Source organism: Cherax quadricarinatus, chromosome 4, assembly GCF_038502225.1.
Source record: "Cherax quadricarinatus isolate ZL_2023a chromosome 4, ASM3850222v1, whole genome shotgun sequence".
Lineage (NCBI taxonomy): Eukaryota > Metazoa > Arthropoda > Malacostraca > Decapoda > Parastacidae > Cherax > Cherax quadricarinatus.
In genome coordinates this window covers 72,591,862-72,613,352 of record NC_091295.1, presented here as the reverse complement: position 1 = coordinate 72,613,352, position 21,491 = coordinate 72,591,862, and the positions used below count along the sequence as shown (strand labels likewise).

The following is a 21,491-nucleotide window of genomic DNA, read 5'->3' as shown; positions in this document are numbered from 1 at the left end:
CACCTTGTTGCACTCTGGCCTTGTAACACTCACACCATGTAGCACTCTCACCTTGTGGTACTCTCACCTTGTGGCACTCTCACCTTGTGGCACTCTCACCTTGTGGCACTCTCACTTTGTTGCACTCTCGTCTTGTGGCACTCTCACCTTGTGGCACTCTCACCTTGTGGCACTCTCACCTTGTGGCACTCTTCCCTTGTGGCACTCTCGCCTTTTGGCACTTTTACCTTGTGGCACTCTCACCTTGTGGCACTCTCACTTTGCACTCTCACCTTGTGGCACTCTCATCTTGTGGCACTCTCACCTTGTGGCACTCTCGCCTTTTGGCACTTTTACCTTCTGGCACTCTCACCTTGTGGCACTCTCACCTTGTGGCACTCTTCCCTTGTGGCACTCTCGCCTTTTGGCACTTTTACCTTGTGGCACTCTCACCTTGTGGCACTCTCACTTTGTTGCACTCTCATCTTGTGGCACTCTCGCCTTGTGGCACTCTCACATTGTGGCACTCTCACCTTGTTGCACTCTCGCCTTGTGGCACTCTCACCTTGTGGCACTCTTCTCTTGTGGCACTCTCGCCTTTTGGCACTTTTACTTTGTGGCACTCTCACCTTGTGGCACTCTCACTTTGTTGCACTCTCACCTTGTGGCACTCTCACCTTGTGACACTCTCACCTTGTGGCACTCTCGCCTTGTGGCACTCTCACCTTGTGGCACTCTCACCTTGTGGCACTCTCACCTTGTGGCACTCTCACTTTGTGGCACTCACCTTGTGGCACTCTCACTTTGTGGCACTCTCGCCTTGTGGCACTCTCACCTTGTGGCACTCTCACCTTGTGGCACTCTTCTCTTGTGGCACTCTCGCCTTTTGGCACTTTTACTTTGTGGCACTCTCACCTTGTGGCACTCTCACTTTGTTGCACTCTCACCTTGTGGCACTCTCACCTTGTGACACTCTCACCTTGTGGCACTCTCGCCTTGTGGCACTCTCACCTTGTGGCACTCTCACCTTGTGGCACTCTCACCTTGTGGCACTCTCACTTTGTGGCACTCACCTTGTGGCACTCTCACTTTGTGGCACTCTCACCTTGTGGCACTCTCACCTTGTGGCACTCTCACCTTGTGGCACTCTCACCTTGTGGCACTCTCACTTTGTTGCAATCTCATCTTGTGGCACTCTCACCTTGTGGCACTCTCATCTTGTGGCACTCTCACCTTGTGGCACTCTCGCCTTGTGGCACTCTCACCTTGTGGCACTCTCACCTTGTGGCACTCTCACCTTGTGGCACTCTCACCTTGTGGCACTCTTCCCTTGTGGCACTCTCGCCTTTTGGCACTTTTACCTTGTGGCACTCTCACCTTGTGGCACTCTCACTTTGTTGCACTCTCACCTTGTGGCACTCTCACCTTGTGGCACTTTTCCCTTGTGGCACTCTCGCCTTTTGGCACTTTTACCTTGTGGCACTCTCACGTTGTGGCACTCTCACTTTGTTGCACTCTCATCTTGTGGCACTCTCACTTTGTGGCACTCTCACCTTGTGGCACTCTCACATTGTGGCACTCTTGCCTTGTGGCACTCTCACCTTGTGGCACTCTCACCTTGTGGCACTCTCACCTTGTGGCACTCTCACCTTTTGGCACTCTCACCTTGTGGCACTCTCGCCTTGTGGCACTCTGACCTTGTGGCACTCTGACCTTGTGGCACTCTGACCTTGTGGCACTCTGACCTTGTGGCACTCTCACCTTGTGGCACTCTCACCTTGTGGCACTCTCGCCTTGTGGCACTCTCACCTTGTGGCACTTTCACCTTGTGGCACTCTCACCTTGTGAAGAGAACGTTTAGAGAGCCTGCGAATCTCTCAAGGCATTTTTATTGTTCTCTGTAGAATGAGGAGGGAGATATACCTGATAATATACACCTGGGATATACCTGAATATATACATTGCATATATATATATATATATATATATATATATATATATATATATATATATATATATATATATATATATATATATATATATATATATATATATATATATATCTGGGATATACCTGGGATATACCTGGTAATGTATAGTTATTCACCCTTCCTGGGTTATTCACCCTACAATGTCCGGTTCCTCAGTGTGAGGTTTATAACTGGCTTTAGTGTAGCTATTTTATTATTGTTTTGTTCGTGTTGTGACTTAAGCTTGTTTACGTGTGATCTGAGAGGACCTTGTTGAAGCGAGATAAAGCGAGGGACTCATGGTGTCACAGTGCCTGTAGCAGGCAGTGACTGTGCCAGCACGGTGAAGATAGTTCGCAAGGTACACAGCAAGCCTGGGAGGGCAGCCCAGTCTGGTATCCCCACTGGTACATGTGGTCGCAAGTGGTACTTGTGATCGCCAGTGGTACTCAAGTATCCCCACTGAACTTACCCAAGTTTTGCCTACTGTTGAACAGATTACAGTGCCAACCTGGCCCTGCATACTCACCTGTGAATCAGACAATATTCTTAAAACAGTTCTCTAAACACTTAAGACAACTAGAAACTCTTGTCTGGGCAGCTGATTCACAGATGACCAGCGCCGCCATCTTCACAACCAAGACCCTTCAATTCCGGTTAATAAAACACAACAAGTGTAGGAAAAAATCTCCCAAAATATAGATCACTGCTCCACTTTGGGTGGAAAAAATGTAGATCAAGTGGTCAGAAATATTTTCTTCTTCGCCTTGTGGCAGTCTCCTTGTGGCACTCTCGCCTTGTAGAACTCTCACCTTGTGGCACTTTCGACTTGTGGCACTCTCACCTTGTGGCACTCTCACCTTGTGGCAGTCTCGCCTTTTGGCACTTTTACCTTGTGGCACTCTCATTTTGTGGCACTCTCACTCTGTTGCTCTCTCATCTTGTGACACTCTCACCTTGTGGCACGTTCACACTGTGGCACTCTCACCCTGTGGCACTCTCACCTTGTAGCACTCTCACCCTGTGGCACTCTCACCTTGTGGCACTCGCCTTGTGGCAGTCTCATCTTGTGGCACTCTCGTCTTGTGGAACTCTCACCTTGTGGCACCCTCGCCTTGTGGCACTCTCGCCTTGTGGCACTCTCAACTTGTGGCACTCTCGCCTTGTGGCACTCTCACCTTGTGCCACTCTCACCTTGTGGCACTCTCACCTTGTGCTACTCTCGCCTTGTGGCACTCATCTTGCGTCACTCTCACCTTGTGGCACTCTAACCTTGTGGCACTCTCGCCTTGTGGCACTCTCCCCTTGTGGCACTCTCACATTTTGGCACTTTTACCTTGTGGCACTCTTACCTTGTGGCAATATCACCTTGTGGTACTCTCGCCTTGTGGCACTCTAACCTTGTGGCACTCTCACCTTGTGGCACTCTGGCCTTGTGACACTCTCACCTTGTAGCACTCTCACCTTGTGGTACTCTCACCTTGTGGCATTCTCACCTTGTGGCACTCTTCCCTTGTGGCACTCTCGCCTTTTGGCACTTTTACCTTGTGGCACTCTCACCTTGTGGCACTCTCACTTTGTTGCACTCTCGTCTTGTGGCACTCTCACCTTGTGGCACTCTCACCTTGTGGCACTCTCACCTTGTGGCACTCTTCCCTTGTGGCACTCTCGCCTTTTGGCACTTTTACCTTGTGGTACTCTCACTTTGCACTCTCATCTTGTGGCACTCTCACCTTGTGGCACCCTCACCTTGTGGCACTCTCCCCTTTTGGCACTTTTACCTTCTGGCACTCTCACCTTGTGGCACTCTCACCTTGTGGCACTCTTCCCTTGTGGCACTCTCGCCTTTTGGCACTTTTACCTTGTGGCACTCTCACCTTGTGGCACTCTCACCTTTTGGCACTCTCACCTTGTGGCACTCTCACCTTGTGGCACTATCGCCTTGTGGCACTCTGACCTTGTGGCACTCTGACCTTTTGGCACTCTGACCTTGTGGCACTCTGACCTTGTGGCACTCTGACCTTGTGGCACTCTCACCTTGTGGCACTCTCGCCTTGTGGCACTCTCACCTTGTGGCACTCTCACCTTGTGGCACTCTCACCTTGTGGCACTCTCACCTTGTGGCACTCTCACCTTGTGGCACTCTCACCTTGTGAAGAGAACGTTTAGAGAGCCTGCCAATCTCTCAAGGCATTTATTTTTATTGTTCTCTGTAGAATGAAGAGGGAGATATACCTGATAATATACACCTGGGATATACCTGAATATATACATTGTATATATATATATATATATATATATATATATATATATATATATATATATATATATATATATATATATATATATATATATATATATATCTGGGATATACCTGGGATATACCTGGGATATGCCTGGTAATGTATAGTTATTCACCCTTCCTGGGTTATTCACCCTACAATGTCCCGTTCCTCAGTGTGAGGTTTATAACTGGCTTTAGTGTAGCTATTTTATTATTGTTTTGTTCGTGTTGTGACTTAAGCTTGTTTACGTGTGATCTGAGAGGACCTTGTTGAAGCGAGATAAAGCGAGGGACTCATGGTGCCACAGTGCCTGTAGCAGGCAGTGACTGTGCCAGCACGGTGAAGATAGTTCGCAAGGTACACAGCAAGCCTGGGAGGGCAGCCCAGTCTGGTATCCCCACTGGTACATGTGGTCGCAAGTGGTACTTGTGATCGCCAGTGGTACTCAAGTATCCCCACTGAACTTACCCAAGTTTTGCCTACTGTTGAACAGATTACAGTGCCAACCTGGCCCTGCATACTCACCTGTGAATCAGACAATATTCTTAAAACAGTTCTCTAAACACTTAAGACAACTAGAAACTCTTGTCTGGGCAGCTGATTCACAGATGACCAGCGCCGCCATCTTCACAACCAAGACCCTTCAATTCCGGTTAATAAAACACAACAAGTGTAGGAAAAAATCTCCCAAAATATAGATCACTGCTCCACTTTGGGTGGAAAAAATGTAGATCAAGTGGTCAGAAATATTTTCTTCTTGGTTACCCGAAGTTCCTCGGGTTATAAATAAAACACATTTTCTTTTATATATATATATATATAACTATATTTTTATATATCTATATAAATTTATTACAGAAAACGTCTATAGTTAATTTATATTGCATGCGTCTTGAAGTTAATGATATATATATATATATATATATATATATATATATATATATATATATATATATATATATATATATATATATATATATATATATATATTATTCTAAGCGTAATGCTATATACCAAGTATATTCATACTCCCACGACCCATAGCAGGTATAACATACATCTATGATATACACCAGGTATAATCATACACCCATGATATACACCAGTTATTGTATACTCATGCACCACGGTCCAGAGTATAACACCCGTACACTCTCGATATACGCCAGGTATATCATACATATACACCCACAACATACACATGTCTCAGAAAATATGTCAGTGACAGCTGCTGAATACACAAGAAAACATTTATAAATTATTGTTGACGTAAAAATATATTTTTAAGGTTATTTGTAATGCATTTAATTTGTGGGACATTTGTGACAAATATGAAGGACATTGGTGAGATAATTTCTTTCAAGATTTTTTTCCAGGTCTTCAGGGATTTGTTTAAGATTTTTATCGCTCTTCAGGGCGTATTTCCACGTCGAGATATTTTCCGGTTTTCCAGCTTTTCTATTTTTTCCCAAGATGTGTTCAAAGTGTCTTAATTTTCCACTTGTTTAAGGTTTTTCGTTTTTATTTTACAGTTTTTCAGCTAGTCTTTTCTGTTTCCAGTTGGTCCTAAAATGTTTTCAGTTTCTGAAACGCTTCCAGTTGTTCCTAAAACATTTCCAGTTCTTAGAGTGTTTCCAGTTGTTCCTAGATTGGCTGCAGGTGTTATTATCTCAACTCACCTCCTTTACTCATCTGCCAGCCACTCTCTTCTTGTTTCCATGCAGGTTCCAGGGCACTGAAGTTCTCGATGGTAACGCATGTAGCATCAGTCTTGATTTCCAGATGAGATTCACTCACCATCAGGGTTGGATTCCAGGGCCCAGCTGCCGTCCAAATTGAGTTCTGGCTAGAGCTAAAAAGCCAGTCTTCTGTCTTTCAGATGGAAGATTAGGTTAGGTTAGGGGAGCTTGCCACTAAGCCCCTTCCTAATAGTTCCAGATCTCGAGAATGTATCGAGAATTTTACCTACTATGAACCAGGAGGCCTGGTTTTAAAATCGGACTGCTAGGGACACTATCCCCGCAACTATCACCCAACAGATATGAGGCAGCAAGAGGCAATCATTAATAGAATACAAATGCCACCAGGCTGGCGACGACATGCTAAAAAGTCTTCATTGACATCAGCTAACTATAGTTTTCCTCTGGCACTGGTGCCAACAGCGTCTCTGTCTCTCTCACGTGGAAACATTTCTGTGTTAAAAGACTTCACTGAAAATAACATAATGTTACTTTCAGGAGTATGTTGTGTTATTTTAGTCACGGCGCTAAAGCGAGATAATTTTTTTTCAGGCTTCGTCAGGGACAACAAAGACTTTCCTGGAAGCAGTAACACGAAGCATTCCCTGGAACTCTGGAACAAGAACTGCAGAAAAACGTCGCTCACTTTTTCCTCTCCCGTCTGTGTTCCTGGAAGCCGCCGTCTCGACCCCTTTCACCTCGCTGGAAACCTGTCAGAGAATGCTAAGCCTCATACATATCATTTCTTCTTCCTGGAAAACCTGGAAAGAAGCATTCTCATGAGGATCTTGTGTCCCACTTCTCGATAGTTTAGATCATGTCTTCCACCTTTTCTTCTCCCCCTTCTTCTTTTCCCTCCTCTTCTGTGATATAATAATCATGTTGTTGGTGAAAATTATTCAGAAAATCGACAAGATTGATAGACTGCACACATCGACTCCAGGTTGAGGGACTGATTACTCCAAACTCCTCCTCGTCTACCAACGTTCTTCTCTGTAGCGGACTAAAGAAGCAACTGCCTGGCGAAAATCTTCCTTGATGAACATCACTAAATGCTGCATGTTCTTTCTTCCTTTCCTTCACCACTTTTCCATCACTTTGGATATTTTTTCTCCTGATGTTTTAAGTCATCTCTCGTTGTTAGTGCGCTCTGCTGCGCTCAGGTTCAACCCTACGATCATGCGGATAAATACACTTATGAACATTTCGCCACGATTGGCTTCCTCAGTCACTCGTGGCGAAACGCCTGCTTTAAGAAATGTGTTGAACAGTCTCGAGATCTACATAGAAATAAATCTGGAGACGTCGGGTGAGACTGAAGTCTGGATAAGAGGGAGATACGGATGACTGGTGACGTTCCCAGTTGATGGAACTTCACAAATAAGCTTTTGACTACAGCAGGTTGAGACGGGAGCATAAGCAGTTGCCGATGATGCCTTCAGCAGAAGTAGACTCCAAATCACACACAGCTGCTGGTGCTCTCAGCCTGACGTAAGTCACGACAGAACACAAACTAGAAAGTTGCCGAGACTCACACACACACACACACACTCTTAGGTAATTGCCAAAGATAAGTGCCGACGCGTTAGAGAACGCCAAGTCGACGCTGACGCTGACGGCGCCGTTACTCTTCAGGATACAACTTCCTCTTCTGTAGCTTGAAGGAGGTGCTGAGTAGTAGAGGGCTCGACTTACGAAGAGGTCTGGTCAAAAGAGAATAATACAGACGTCTTAATGACGGTTCCTGAAACTTATCTATGATGATTAGGATTAAAACCATACTACGGGCGGGGTTAGAACCCGCGATCAGAGAGTCTCGAAACTCCAGACCTTCGCGTTAGCCATTGGGCCAGCTAGCCACAATAAGATTCATCCAATTAGGTATATTTATACACCATCGGAAGGTTAGCATAGGCACCACTGTGACCACAAATGCAAGTTTTTACAGACGAATCGTGTCATTACGATTTTGTGAGTCATGATTAGGATTACATATAATTTAATGTTGGTTCAATTTATATAGACTTCATATAGAGCGTTATTAGTGAGTCCTTACTTGATGAACCTGGCCATCTTGTGGTACCAAGAGGAAGTGTCTGGAGACAGTGTCAGGAACAACTTGTAGGTGTTGGGCATTGTTGGATCCAGGACTACTCTGGCCAGACCTCTCTCCTGTACCCCGTCATTGTAACATACGTGGAGAACCCCTCCTCTGGTGGAGGTAGATGAGGGTGAGTGACAAAAAAGAGACAGAGAGAAATAGAAATATTCATATTTCAATAGATCACACACACACACATACACACACACATCAGGAGGAGAGTGGTGGAACACCTGGAACTGAACAAGATTATAAATGAAAACCAGCATGCGTTCATGGAAGGCAAATCCTGTGTCACAAACCTTCTGGAGTTTTATGACAAGGTAACAAAAGTAAGACAAGAGAGAGAGGGGTGGGTTGATTGCGTTTTCCTAGACTGCAGGAGTGTCTTTGACACAGTTCCCCCACAAGAGATTAGTGCAGAAGCTGGAGGATCAGGCGCATATAACAGGGAGGGCACTGCAATGGATCAGGGAATACCTGACAGGGAGGCAACAACGAGTCATGGTATGTGAAGAGGTATCACAGTGGGCGCCTGTGACAAGCGGGGTCCCACAGGGATCAGTTCTAGGACCAGTGCTATTTTTGATATATGCGAACGACATGATGGAAGGAATAAACTCTGAAGTGTCCCTATTTGCAGATGATGTGAAGTTGATGAGAAGAATTAAATCGGATGAGGATGAGGCAGGACTGCAAAGAGACCTGGACAGGCTGGACATGTGGTCCAGAAACTGGCTTCTCGAATTCAACCCTGCCAAATGCAAAGTTATGAAGATTGGAGAGGGGCAAAGAAGACCGCAGACAGAGTATAGGCTAGGTGGACAAAGACTACAGACCTCACTCAGGGAGAAAGACCTTGGGGTGACCATAACACCGAGCACGTCACCAGAGGCACACATCAACCAAATAACTGCTGCAGCATACGAGCGCCTGGCAAACCTGAGAATAGCATTCCGATACCTTAATAAGGAATCGTTCAAGACACTGTGCACTGTGTATGTTAGGCCCATACTGGAGTATGCAGCACCAGTCTGGAACCCACACCTGGTCAAGCACGTCAAGAAGTTAGAGAAAGTACAAAGGTTTGCAACAAGGCTAGTCCCAGAGCTCAGGGGAACGTCGTACGAGGAAAGGTTAAGGGAAATCGGACTGACGACACTGGAGGACAGAAGGGTCAGGGGAGACATGATAATGACATACAAGATACTGCTGGGAATAGACAAGGTGGACAGAGATAGGATGTTCCAGAGAGGGGACACAGAAACAAGGGATCACAACTGGAAGCTGAAGACTCAGACGAGTCACAAGGACGTTAGGAAGTATTTCTTCAGTCGTAGAGTCGTCAGGAAGTGGAATAGCCTGGCAAGTGAAGTAGTGGAGGCAGGAACCATACATAGTTTTAAGAAGAGGTATGACAAAGCTCAGGAAGCAGAGAGGGAGAGGACCTAGTAGCGATCAGTGAAGAGGCGGGGCCAGGAGCTGAGTCTCGACCCCTGCAACCACAATTAGGTGAGTACAAACACACACACACGCGCGCGCGCGCACACACACACACACACACTAGGTGAGTAAACTAGGTGAGTACACACACACACACACACTAGGTGAGTAAACTAGGTGAGTACACACACACACACACACACTAGGTGAGTAAACTAAGTGAGTACACACACACACACACACACACTAGGTGAGTAAACTAGGTGAGTACACACACACACACACACACACACACACTAGGTGAGTAAACTAAGTGAGTACACACACACACACACACACTAGGTGAGTAAACTAGGTGAGTACACACACACACACACTAGGTGAGTAAACTAAGTGAGTACACACACACACACACACACACACAGTGTCTATTAACAAGTATTTTTCACAATGACATCTAACCTACCTAACTAAACCAACTAACTAAGCACACACCTGAGACCACAGGGTTCCGAGTCAGCCAGTCGAAGGACCTGAGCAGTGACCTGCTCTGTGAGGGCAGGAGGCACGATGACCTGACCACAGCCCAGATCAGCAGCTCTGCTGGTCACCTCAGCTGTCAGCTGCTGCACTAAACTCACACGGGCAGCTGCCTCGCCCTCCACCTCAAACTCATCCATATCTGAAGAATAAATTATTATTATTATTTTAGTCATCAGGTAGAGTGACTTACCTAAAACAAGGAGACAGGAGCAGAGTTCCTTCTAAGTTCATCATTCTTTCCAGATGTAAGCAGTTACAACACGTCATCACTGAAGGTCATGTTATTCTCCACTACACACTACAAGACTTCGCTTATAAAACCACAAAAATGTAAGGAGATGTAAAGAAAGTCTTCCACTGGACAGCAGTGACGTCCAGTGGTGACAAGTTCCAACTGCTTAAATATGGAAAGAATGAAAAACACGAAGAACTTACAGGGGACACTGTACAAGATGCAAGATGATCATCATATAGAACGAAAGGAACACGTGAAAGATCTGGGAGTAATAATGTCAGCTGACCTTTCTTCTAAACAACGCAATAAGGCAAATGTGACGACAACCAGAACAAATGATAAGGTGGATAATGAGAACTTTCATAACAAGGGAAAGAGTGTCAATGTTGATGCTATTCTAGTTTCTTGTGCCCTTTGACTTAGAATATTGTTCAGAGTCGTCGGCTCCGTCGAGTGCAGGAGAGATATCAAAGCTGCAAAAATACAGAGAGCATTTGCGACCCATATAGACCCAATAAAATATTTAAATTACTGGGAATGCCTTGAAGTCATAAATATGTACTCACTGGAGTGGAGGAGAGAGAGATACAAAATAATATATACCTGCACGGTACTTGAGGGCATAGTCTTTAGGGTACACACTACCATAATAACACTGACGTGAGAGATATAGGAGGAAGTGTAAAATAAACTCAGTGAAAGCAGAGGCGACGTGGGCACAACAAGAGAACACTTTATCAACATCCGTGGTCTCAGACTATTCAACACTATCAGAAGATATCAGAAAACACTGCAGCAACATGTGTAAAAATCTTCAAGAGGAAATTCGACAGGTACCACAGCCAGGTGACAGACCAAAGAGGCTGTGATGAATATGAGGGCAACGGGGTCACCACCAGCAACAGCCTGGCTGACCAGGCCCAGGACCGGTCTGACCCAGGACCGGTCTGACCCAGGACCGGGCTAAAGGAGTAGAAAAAATCTTGAAACCCTTCAAAGGTACAACATCATTCCTTAAAGAAAGAGAAATAAAGAGAGAAAGAAAGAGAGAGAGAGAGTGAGAGAGAGAGAGAGAGAGAGAGAGAGAGAGAGAGAGAGAGAGAGAGAGAGAGAGAGAGAGAGAGAGAGAGAGAGAGAGAGAGAGAGAGAGAGAGAGAGAGAGAGAGAGAGAGAGAGAGAGAGAGAGAGAGAGAGAGAGAGAGAGAGAGAGAGAGAGAGAGAGAGAGAGAGAGAGAGAGTAAATGGCTGGACATAAAACGAAAAGAAAAAAAAGTCCAAGGGTAATCACCAGTGTTGTAATACAACACTGGTGTAATACAACACTGGTGTAATACAACACTGGTGTAATACAACACTGGTGTAATACAACACTGGTATAATACAACACTGGTGTAATACAACACTGGTGTAATACAACACTGGTATAATACAACACTGGTGTAATACAACACTGGTGTAATACAACACTGGTGTAATACAACACTGGTGTAATACAACACTGGTGTAATACAACACTGGTATAATACAACACTGGTGTAATACAACACTGGTATAATACAACACTGGTGTAATACAACACTGGTGTAATACAACACTGGTGTAATACAACACTGGTGTAATACAACACTGGTATAATACAACACTGGTGTAATACAACACTGGTGTAATACAACACTGGTGTAATACAACACTGGTGTAATACAACACTGGTGTAATACAACACTGGTGTAATACAACACTGGTGTAATACAACACTGGTATAATACAACACTGGTGTAATACAACACTGGTGTAATACAACACTGGTATAATACAACACTGGTGTAATACAACACTGGTGTAATACAACACTGGTGTAATACAACACTGGTGTAATACAACACTGGTATAATACAACACTGGTGTAATACAACACTGGTGTAATACAACACTGGTGTAATACAACACTGGTGTAATACATCACTGGTGTAATACAACACTGGTGTAATACATCACTGGTGTAATACAACACTGATGTAATACAACACTGGTGTAATACAACACTGGTATAATACAACACTGGTGTAATACAACACTGGTGTAATACAACACTGGTGTAATACAACACTGGTGTAATACAACACTGGTGTAATACAACACTGGTGTAATACAACACTGGTGTAATACAACACTGGTGTAATACATCACTGGTATAATACAACACTGGCGTAATACATCACTGGTGTAATACAACACTGGTGTAATACAACACTGGTGTAATACAACACTGGTGTAATACAACACTGGTGTAATACAACACTGGTGTAATACAACACTGGTGTAGTACAACACTGGTGTAATACAACACTGGTGTAATACATCACTGGTGTAATACATCACTGGTGTAATACATCACTGGTATAATACAACACTGGTGTAATACATCACTGGTGTAATACATCACTGGTGTAATACATCACTGGTATAATACAACACTGGTGTAATACATCACTGGTGTAATACAACACTGGTGTAATACAACACTGGTGTAATACAACACTGGTGTAATACATCACTGGTGTAATACAACACTGGTGTAATACAACACTGGTGTAATACATCACTGGTATAATACAACACTGGTGTAATACAACACTGGTGTAATACAACACTGGTGTAATACAACACTGGTGTAATACAACACTGGTGTAATACAACACTGGTGTAATACAACACTGGTGTAATACATCACTGGTGTAATACATCACTGGTGTAATACATCACTGGTATAATACAACACTGGTGTAATACATCACTGGTGTAATACATCACTGGTGTAATACATCACTGGTATAATACAACACTGGTGTAATACATCACTGGTGTAATACATCACTGGTGTAATACAACACTGGTGTAATACAACACTGGTGTAATACAACACTGGTGTAATACAACACTGGTGTAATACAACACTGGTGTAATACAACACTGGTGTAATACATCACTGGTGTAATACAACACTGGTGTAATACATCACTGGTGTAATACATCACTGGTGTAATACAACACTGGTGTAATACAACACTGGTGTAATACAACTCTGGTATAATACAACACTGGTGTAATACATCACTGGTGTAATACAACACTGGTGTAATACATCACTGGTGTAATACATCACTGGTGTAATACAACACTGGTGTAATACAACACTGGTGTAATACAACACTGGTATAATACAACACTGGTGTAATACAACACTGGTATAATACAACACTGGTGTAATACATCACTGGTGTAATACAACACTGGTGTAATACATCACTGGTGTAATACAACACTGGTGTAATACAACACTGGTGTAATACAACACTGGTGTAATACAACACTGGTATAATACAACACTGGTGTAATACAACACTGGTATAATACAACACTTGTGTAATACAACACTGATGTAATACAACACAGTGTAATACAACACTGTGTAATACAACACTGTTGTAATACAACACTGTTGTAATACAACACTGTTGTAATACAACACTGGAGTAATACAACACTGTTGTAATACAACACTGTTGTAATACAACACTGGTGTAATACAACACTGGTGTAATACAACACTAGTGTAATACAACACTGGTATAATACAACACTGGTGTAATACAACACTGGTGTAATACAACACTGGTGTAATACAACACTGATGTAATACAACACAGGTGTAATACAACACTGATGTAATACAACACTGATGTGATACAACACTGATGTAATACAACACTAGTGTAATACAACACTGGTATAATACAACACTGGTGTAATACAACACTGGTGTAATACAACACTGGTGTAATACAACACTGACGTAATACAACACTGACGTAATACAACACTGGTGTAATACAACACTGGTGTAATACAACACTGATGTAATACAACACTGGTGTAATACAACACTGACGTAATACAACACTGGTGTAATACAACACTGCTGTAATACAACACTGGTGTAATACAACACTGGTGTAATACAACACGGGTGTAATACAACACTGGTGTAATACAACACTGATGTAATACAACACTGGTGAAATACAACACAGGTGTAATACAACACTAATGTAATACAACACTGGTGTAATACAACACTGGTGTAATACAACACTGGTGTAATACAAGACGGGTGTAATACAACACTCGTGTAATACAAAACTAATGTAATACAACACTGGTGTAATACAACACTGGTGTAATACAACACTAATGTAATACAACACTGGTGTAATACAAAACTGGTATAATACAACACTGGTGTAATACAACACTGATGTAATACAACAATGGTGTAATACAAAACTGGTATAATACAACACTGGTGTAATACAACACTGTTGCAATACAACACTGATGTAACAACACACTGGTGTAATACAACACTGGTGTAATACAACACTGGTGTAATACAACACTGGTGTAATACAACACTGATGTAATACAACACTGGTATAATACAACACTGTTGAAATACAACACTGATGTAATACAACACTGGTGTAATACAACACTGGTATAATACAACACTGTTGAAATACAACACTGATGTAATACAACACTGTTGTAATACAACACTGGTGTAATACAACACTGGTGTAATACAACACTGGTGTAATACAACACTGGTGTAATACAAAACTATTGTAATACAACACTGATGTAATACAACACGGGTGTACTACAACACTGATGTATTACAACACTGGTGTAATACAACACCGATGTAATACAACACTCGTGTAATACAACACTGATGTAATACAACGCTGGTGTAATACACTTGTGTAATACAACACTGGTGTAATACAAAACTGGTGCAGTACAACACTGGTGTAATACAACACTGGTATAATACAACACTGGTGTAATACAACACTGATGTAGTACAACACTGGCGTAATACAACACTGGTGAAATACAACAATGGTGTAATACAACACTAGTGTAATACAACACTGGTGTAATTCAACACTGATGTAATACAACACTGGTGTAATACAACAATGATGTAATAAAACACTGCTGTAATACAACACTGGTATAATACAACACTGGAGTAATACCACACTGGTGTATTACAACACTGATGTAATACAACACTGGTGTAATACAACACTGGTATAATGCAACACTGGTGAAATACAACACTATTGTAATACAACACTGATGTAATACAACACTGGTGTAATACAACACTGGTATAATACAACACTGTTGTAATACAACACTGATGTAATACAACACTGTTGTAGTACAACACTGGTGTAATACAACACTGGTGTAATACAACACTGGTGTAATACAACACTGGTGTAATACAACACTGGTGTAATACAACACTGATGTAATACAACACTGGTGTACTACAACACTGATGTATTACAACACTGGTGTAATACAACACTTATGTAATACAATACTCGTGTAATACAACACTGGTGTAATACAAAACAGGTGTAACACAACACAGGTGCAGTACAACACTGGTGTAATACAACACTGGTATAATACAACACTGGTGTAATACAACACTGATGTAGTACAACATTGGCGTAATACAACACTGGTGTAATACAACACTGGTGTAATACAACACTGGTGTAATACAACACTGGTGTAATTCAACACTGATATAATACAACACTGGTGTAATACAACAATGATGTAATACAACACTGCTGTAATACAACACTGGTATAATACAACACTGGTGTAATACAACACTGGTGTAATACAACACTGATGTAATGCAACACTGGTGTAATACAACACTGGTATAATACAACACTGGTGAAATACAACACTATTGTAAAACAACACTGATATAATACAACACTGGTGTAATACAACACTGGTTTATTACAACACTGGTGTAACACAACACTGGTGTAATACAACACTGATGTAATACAACACTGGTATAATACAAAAATGTTGTAATACAACACTGATGTAATACAACACTGGTGTAATACAACACTGGTGTAATACAACACTGGTGTAATACAACACTGTTGTTATACAACACTGATGCAATACAACTCTGGTGTAATACAACACTGATGTAATACAACACTGGTATAATACAACACTGTTGTAAAACAACACTGGTGTAATACAACACTGTTGTAATAAAACACTGTTGTACTGCAACACTGGTGAAATACAACACTGTTGTAATACAGCACTGGTGTAATACAACACTGATGCAATACAACACTGGTGTAATACAACACTGGTGTAATACAACACTGGTGTAATACAACACTGGTGTAATACAACACTGGTGTAATACAACACTGGTGTAATACAACACTGATGTAATACAACACTGGTGTAATACAACACTGATGTAATACAACACTGTTTCAATACAACACTGATGTAATACAACACGGTGAAATACAACACTGATGTAATACAACACTGGTGTAATACAACACTGGCGTAATACAACACTGGTGTAAAACAACACTGGCGTAATACAACACTGGTGTAATACAACACTGGTGTAATACAACACTGGTATAATACATCACTGATGTAATACAACGCTGGTGTAATACAACACTGGTGTAATACAACAGTGGTGTAATACAACACTAGTGTAATACAACATTGATGTAATACAACTCTGGTGTAATACAACACGGGTGTAATACAACATTGATATAATACAACACTGGTGTAACACAACGCTGACGTAATACAACACTTTCGTAATATAACACTGGTTTAATACAACACTGGTGTAATACAACATTGTTGTAATACAACACTGATGTAATGCAACACCGGTGTAATACAACACTGGTGTAATACAACACTGGTGTAATACAACACTGGTGTAATACAACACTGATCTAATACAACACTGGTATAATACAACACTGTTGAAATACAACACTGATGTAATACAACACTGGTGTAATACAACACTGGTGTAATACAACACTGATCTAATACAACACTGGTATAATGCAACACTGTTGAAATACAACAATGATGTAATACAACACTGGTGTAATACAACACTGGTGTAATAGAACACTGATCTAATACAACAAAGGTATAATACAACACTGTTGTAATACAACACTGATGTAATACAACACTGTTGTAATACAACACTGGTGTAATACAACACAGGTGTAAAACAACACTGGTGTAATACAACACTGATGTAATACAACACTGGTGTAATACAACACTGGTGCAATACAACACTGGTGTAATACAACACTGGTGTAAAACAACACTGGTGTAATACAACACTGATGTAATACAACACTGGTGTAATACAACACTGATGTAATACAACACTGGTGTAATAAAACACTGTTGTAATAAAACACTGTTGTAATACAACACTGGTGTAATACAACACTGACGTAATACAACACTGGTGTAATACAACACTGGTGTAATACAACACTGGTATAATACTACACTGGTGTAATACAACACTGGTGTAATACAACACTGGTGTAATACAACACTGATGTAATACAACACTGGTGTAATACAACACTGGTGTAATACAACACAGGTGTAATACAACACTGGTGTAATACAACACTGACGTAATACAACACTTTTGTAATACAACACTGGTATAATACAACACTGGTGTAATACAACACTGGTGTAAAACAACACTGATGTAATACAACACTGGTATAATACAACACTGGTGTAATACAATATAGTTGTAATACAACACTGATGTAATGCAACACCGGTGTAATGCAACACCGGTGTAATACAACACTGGTGTAATACAACACTGGTGTAATACAACACTGATCTAATACAACACTGGTATAAAACAACACTGTTGAAATACAATACTGATGTAATACAACACTGGTGTAATACAACACTGGTATAATAGAACACAGTTGTAATACAACACTGTTGTAATAAAACACTCGTGTAATACAACACTGGTGTAATACAACACTGGTGTAATACAACACTGGTGTAATACAACACTGGTGTAATACAACACTGGTGTAATACAACACTGGTGTAATACAACATTGATGTAATACAACACTGGTGTAATACAACACTGATGTAATACAACACGGTAAAATACAACACTGATGTAATACAACACTGGTATAATACAACAATGGTGTAATACAACACTGGTGTAATACAACACTGGTATAATACAACACTGGTGTAATACAACACTGGTGTAATACAACACTGGTGTAATACAACACTGATGTAATACAACACTGGTGTAATACAACACTGGTGTAATACAACACAGGTGTAATACAACACTGATGTAATACAACACTGGTGTAATACAACATTGATGTAATACAACACTGGTGTAAAACAACACTGATGTAATACAACACTGGTGTAATACAACACTGATGTAATACAACACTGATGTAATACAACACTGATGTAATACAACACTGTTGTAATACAACATTGATGTAATACAACACTGTTGTAATAAAACACTGATGTAATACAACACGGTGAAATACAACACAGATGTAATACAACACTGGTGTAATACAACACTGGTGTAAAACAACACTGGCGTAATACAACACTGGTGTAATACAACACTGGTGTAATACACCACTGGTATAATACATCACTGATGTAATACTACGCTGGTGTAATACAACACTGGTGTAATACAACAGTGGTGTAATACAACACTGGTGTAATACAACGCTGGTGTAGTACAACACGGGTGTAATACAACATTGATGAAATACAACACTGGTGTAATACAACACTGACGTAATACAACACTTTTGTAATACAACACTGGTATAATACAACACTGGTGTAATACAACACTGGTGTAAAACAACACTGATGTAATACAACACTGGTATAATACAACACTGGTGTAATACAATATAGTTGTAATACAACACTGATGTAATGCAACACCGGTGTAATACAACACTGGTGTAATACAACACTGGTGTAATACAACACTGGTGTAATACAACACTGATCTAATACAACACTGGTATAAAACAACACTGTTGAAATACAATACTGATGTAATACAACACTGGTGTAATACAACACGGGTATAATAGAACACAGTTGTAATACAACACTGTTGTAATACAACACTGGTGTAATACAACACTGGTGTAATACAACACTGGTGTAATACAACACTGGTGTAATACAACACTGGTGTAATACAACACTGGTGTAATACAACATTGATGTAATACAACACTGGTGTAATACAACACTGATGTAATACAACACGGTAAAATATAACACTGATGTAATACAACACTGGTGTAATACAACACTGGTGTAAAACAACACTGGCGTAATACAACACTGGTGTAATACAACACGGGTGAAATACAGCATTAATGTAATATAACACTGGTGCAATACAACACTGATGTAATACAACTCTTTTGTAATAGAACACTGGTATAATACAACACAGGTGTAATACAACACTTGTGTAATACAACACTGATGTAATACAACATTGGTGTAATACAACAATGGTACAATACAACACTGGTGTAATACAACATTGTTGTAATACAACACTGATGTAATACAACACTGGTGTAATACAACACTGGCGTAATACAACACTGGTATAATAGAACACAGTTGTAATACAACACTGATGTAATACAACACTGTTGTAATACAACACTGGTGTAATACAACACTGGTGTAATACAACACTGGTGTAAAACAACACTGGTGTAATACAACACTGATGTAATACAACACTGGTGTAATACAACACTGGTGCAATACAACACTGGTGTAATACAACACTGGTGTAAAACAACACTGGTGTAATACAACACTGATGTAAGACAACACTGTTGTAATACAATACTGATGTATTACAACACTGGTGTAATAAAACACTGATGTAATACAACACTGGTGTAATACAACACTGATGTAATACAACACTGGTGTAATACAACACTGGTGTAATACAACACTGGTGTAACACAACACTGGTGCAATACAACCCTGGTGTAATACAACACTGGTGTAATACAACACTGATGTAATACAACACTGGTGTAATACAACACTGGTATAATACTGCACTGGTGTAATACAACATGTTGTAATACAACACTGATGTAATGCAACACCGGTGTAATACAACACTATTGTAAATCAACACTGGTGTAATACAACACTGGTGTAATACAACACTGATCTAATACAACACTGGTATAATACAACACTGATGAAATACAACACTGATGTAATACAACACTGGAGTAATACAACACTGGTATAATACAACACTGGTTTAATACAACACTGGTGTAATACAACACTGATGTAATACAACACTGTGTAATACAACACTGTAATACAACACTGTTGTAATACAACACTGTTGTAATACAACACTGTTGTAATACAACACTGGTGTAATACAACACTGTTGTAATACAACACTGTTGTAATACAACACTGGTCTAATACAACACTGGTGTAATACAACACTGGTGTAATACAACACTGATGTAATACAACACTGTTGTAATACAACACTGGTGTAATACTACACTGTTGTAATACAACACTGTTGTAATACAACACTGGTGTAATACAACACTGTTGTAATGCAACACTGTTGTAATACAATACTGTTGTAATACAGCACTGGTGTAATACAACACTGATGTGATGCAACACTGATGTAATACAACACCGGTGTAATACAAAACTGGTATAATACAACACTGGTGTAATACAACACTGATATAATACAACACTGGTGTAATACAACACTTGTGTAATACAACACTGGTGTAATACAACACTGATGTAATACAACACTTGTGTAATACAACACTGATGTAATACAACACTAGTGTAATACAACACTGGTGTAATACAACACTGGTGTAATACAACACTGGTGTAATATAACACTGGTGTAATACAACACTCGTGTAATTCAACACTGGTGTAATACACTGATGTAGTACAACACTGGTGAAATACAACATTGATGTAATACAACACTGGTGTAATACAACCCTGGTGTAATAAAACACTGGTGTAATACAACACTGGTGTAATAAAACACTGATGTAATAGAACACTTGTGCAATACAACACTGGTATAATACAACACTG

The 21,491-nt window shown here is 40.8% G+C and overlaps 1 protein-coding gene across 1 annotated transcript in view; it reads right to left on the bottom strand.

Annotated features, from left to right (window-relative positions):
• Positions 1 to 5,379: 5,379 nt before the first annotated feature.
• LOC138854434 (protein charybde-like) overlaps positions 5,380 to 21,491 on the bottom strand; it is a 43,953-nt gene continuing 27,841 nt past the window's right edge. Inside the window, exons 2-4 of the mRNA XM_070097718.1 lie at positions 10,013 to 10,199; positions 8,030 to 8,185; positions 5,380 to 7,676 (exon numbers count right to left, since the gene is read on the bottom strand). Of these exons, the coding sequence (XP_069953819.1) occupies positions 7,598 to 7,676; positions 8,030 to 8,185; positions 10,013 to 10,199 (422 nt within the window). The 3' untranslated portion in view covers positions 5,380 to 7,597. The remainder of the gene's footprint in view (positions 7,677 to 8,029; positions 8,186 to 10,012; positions 10,200 to 21,491) is intronic.